General features: G+C 40.9%; 1 protein-coding gene across 1 annotated transcript; it reads right to left on the reverse strand.

Moving 5' to 3' along the window:
• Positions 1-200: 200 nt before the first annotated feature.
• LOC139572654 (integrin alpha-6-like) lies at positions 201-2,361 on the reverse strand. Its single transcript, XM_071395332.1, has 5 exons — positions 2,310-2,361; positions 1,763-2,030; positions 1,231-1,350; positions 544-760; positions 201-240 (listed from the first exon to the last, which is right to left on the reverse strand). Exons 1-5 carry the CDS (start codon positions 2,352-2,354, stop codon positions 201-203), a joined length of 690 nt encoding a protein of 229 aa, XP_071251433.1. The 5' UTR covers positions 2,355-2,361.
• Between the last annotated feature and the right edge of the window lie 975 nt (positions 2,362-3,336).

Consider the following 3,336-nt stretch of genomic DNA (forward strand, 5'->3'; position numbering starts at 1 on the left):
CAGAAAAATCTAATTTTTGACTGAACTGGGCCTTTAACAAGACCTATACAAAGCGTACATCACAATAATATCTCCTCTCTTCTGAAATGTGCACTGAAATGTGCACAAACTCCCTAGTTTGAAAACAACAGTTTTTTTGGAAGCTGTGCGGCGCCATTTCCCCAACATTTTCCCCCACATGGCCCAGCCCTCTAGCAATTCTAGCCATTGAGCTTCAGCCCCTCATCATTTGAGTGACAGCTAGCAAGATGCACAAACAGCAGAGCTAGAGAGAGCGCAATGATGTGGTGCACATCATTGCAGATATGTGACTTAGTAGGCAATTTACAGGGACCACTTTTGGCTCTTGAGCACTACTTTCAGAACTATGTACCGGAGAATCTCTTTAAAGCATTGAATTGGTGGAGGCATGGGATAGTGAGAGTTTCCACCATATTTCGTATACCAGTAACTTCCTTTCAAATCATTGAAAGGAGGTGAACAATGGACACTTTGGGAGGAAGGGGAGATAATTGTGACAAAGCTACTGGCTGAAATCTGTACCAATCAGCATCGAGGTCCACCACGGCTATGTCGTAGCCAAAGGATGAGGCCAGGCCTGGGCCTTTATTAAGAATGTTTTCCACAGATAGACTTCTTTCAGCCAATGGGTCTCTCTTCAGAAATGCCACCTCCCCACTGAAACCACCTCGTGGTGCCCCAGACACTATAGTCAGCTGGCCCTTCTTGGTGAGGGCCATTCCAGAGTCGATTGAGAACCCTGGAAAAAAGACAGCAATTACTCAATGTTAGCAACTGCAGTGCTACCACGATGAACAGGGGGTTTCGTTTTGCTCAGTTGTTAGAGCATGGTGCTTGCAACACCAGGGTTGTGGGTTTGATGCTCACAAGGAAACAGTATGAAAATGGATGCACTCACTACTGTAAGTCGCTCTGGATAAGAGCGTCTCCTAAATTACTCAAATGTAAATTGTGCACAAGGGTCCAAGTCTATGGGAAAGGGAGATGTAATTCACAAAATGTGTAAATAAATAGTATGAATAAATACGAAACATGCCATTCTTTACATTTTTAAGAGAGTAAAGCATCATTACTGCATTACTTACACCAACAGTATAAAAAGAGTATTGATGAAATTTACCACCACGCCAAGCACTTCTGTGTTTTCCTTTCAGTGTGATTGAATGGATTGAATAGAGGATGAAGAAAGCTCTATCCATCTAAACTGACCTAGATAACTGTTGTTAAGGAGAGGGATGAGGTCACGGTCAAGTCTGTCCACATCCCCAGTTTCACGGGGCTCTTCATTTGACACTTCAAGGTTGTCTAGGGACTCCATTCTCACAATTCCTGTGACATGCAGATGGACAAGAGAATTATGTGAATAATTGACCCTTGGGAATAAATGAAGTTGTTTTGAATTAATTTTAAATGCTGTGGACACCAGGGTCCTTAAACAGGCTTAAATCCGGGGTAAAAATGAAAAGAAATAATCTATAATAGAGATTGTCAAAATGTTTCAACCTGTCGGGGCTTTTCAAGACAAAACTAGGTCTGATCTCAGTTGCATTGACATCGACAGCTCATTCCAATATCAGTGCAGTGTGTACTGACTGCAAGTGTGCTTGAATGTCCCAAACATACAGTATATGAATACCATGTCTCATACATATCAGATACATATCATAATTCAGTGCATCATATTTTTCCATTAACAAGATGAAACCCATTCTAAAAGTATCTCCCAATTCAAAACATGTACCTTTCCACTGGTAAGCTCCGGGGCCCCCAAACAGCAGAGATGTGTTGTCCTTGGCGAAGGCGGCAGAATGACCTTGTTGACAGTATCCGAACCAATCAGGATTCTTAGGCTTATCCTTGATGTGTTTTCTGTCATCACAGATCACCCTCCTCCAGATTCTATGGGCATCACTCTTGTGGAGATCCTCCCCCAGGATATAGCACTGACCGAATACGAGGTTAGGGGTGTCAGGATTGGTGCTCCACTCCTGGTATCGATGTGCGCAGGTCTGTGGTGGGGAGAATGATAGAAATTCTCTCAGATGTAAGGAATTCTAAGTCATAAACAAAGAGGTTTGATTTATAATGAAAATGTGCTCTTTTGCTAACTTCACTGAAACCCTGAAATGTTGTCCTGTCCGAGTCAATTAAATTCCTTGAATTAAAAACAAAACAAAAAACAATATACGTTCATTACAAAACAAAACAAACAAAACAAAAAACAATATAAGTTTATTATTGTCAACAAATGGCAATTCAAAGATTAAAGTTCACAATATTTACCATACCATCACGCTTTGACCAGGGCCTTGGCTTGTCACTCGTACACCCATCCATTGATCTTTGACATCACTGCTTTAAACAAACTCTGGGGAACATTCGTTTTCAAACACAAAATTTGTTGTTATGTTAAACACACATTGTTAAACACACATTAACAAAATCACACATATTTTCTTAACAGCAATCAAACACACAAAACCTGTTACACGTGAGTGTAAGCAAACAAACCATTGTTGTCAAGCTTGACACGCTCACAGCTCTTAGAATCAGTGGTGAGCTCACACTGGTAGATTCCTCCCGTAACTTCAGCTTTGGTCAATGACTTGGCGCGTGGTGCTCCAACCAGCAATCTAGGAAAAATAAATCAGAGTGTTGTGCATTGATGTAAAATTCACATGCAGCTCTACAATAAAATATTCAAACTAAATACAACTTCGTCACTGCTGGTCTGAGTTGTATCAATCAATCAATCAATCAATCAATCAATCAATCAATCAATCAATCAATCAATCAATCAATCAATGTTATTTTATAAAACCCTTTTTACATCAGCAGTTGTCACAAAGTTCTTTACAGTTATCCGGCCTAGACCCCAAAGAGCAAGCAAAGCAGACGTGAAAACAGAGAGGCCAAGAAAAACTCCCTAGAAGGACGGAACTGAGGATGAAACCTAGAGAGGAACCAGGCTCAGAGAGGTGGCCCATTCTCTTCTGGCTGTACCGGCTAGAGATTAAGAGTATTAAGGCTAGATCGTTTCTCAGTTCATAGTGTGTACTTATATCAGACTGATGGCTAATCAGACAGGATAGAGGACACACAAATAAGTTCATATATGACCAGCAAGGTCAGATAATAGTATGTATGGGACACTGTTAATTATTTCCTCTAAGAGGTCAACTCATAGTTTCTTATTGACAGGATTCAGTTGTTGGTGCAGTGCCAGGGAGAATCCAAACAGGCTTCCCGGATCACCATTTTTCCTCAGAACATGCTTTGTGTCCGTGTCCAGATTGAAAGCTGAGATGTGAAATG

This window comes from Salvelinus alpinus, chromosome 4 (assembly GCF_045679555.1).
Source record: "Salvelinus alpinus chromosome 4, SLU_Salpinus.1, whole genome shotgun sequence".
Lineage (NCBI taxonomy): Eukaryota > Metazoa > Chordata > Actinopteri > Salmoniformes > Salmonidae > Salvelinus > Salvelinus alpinus.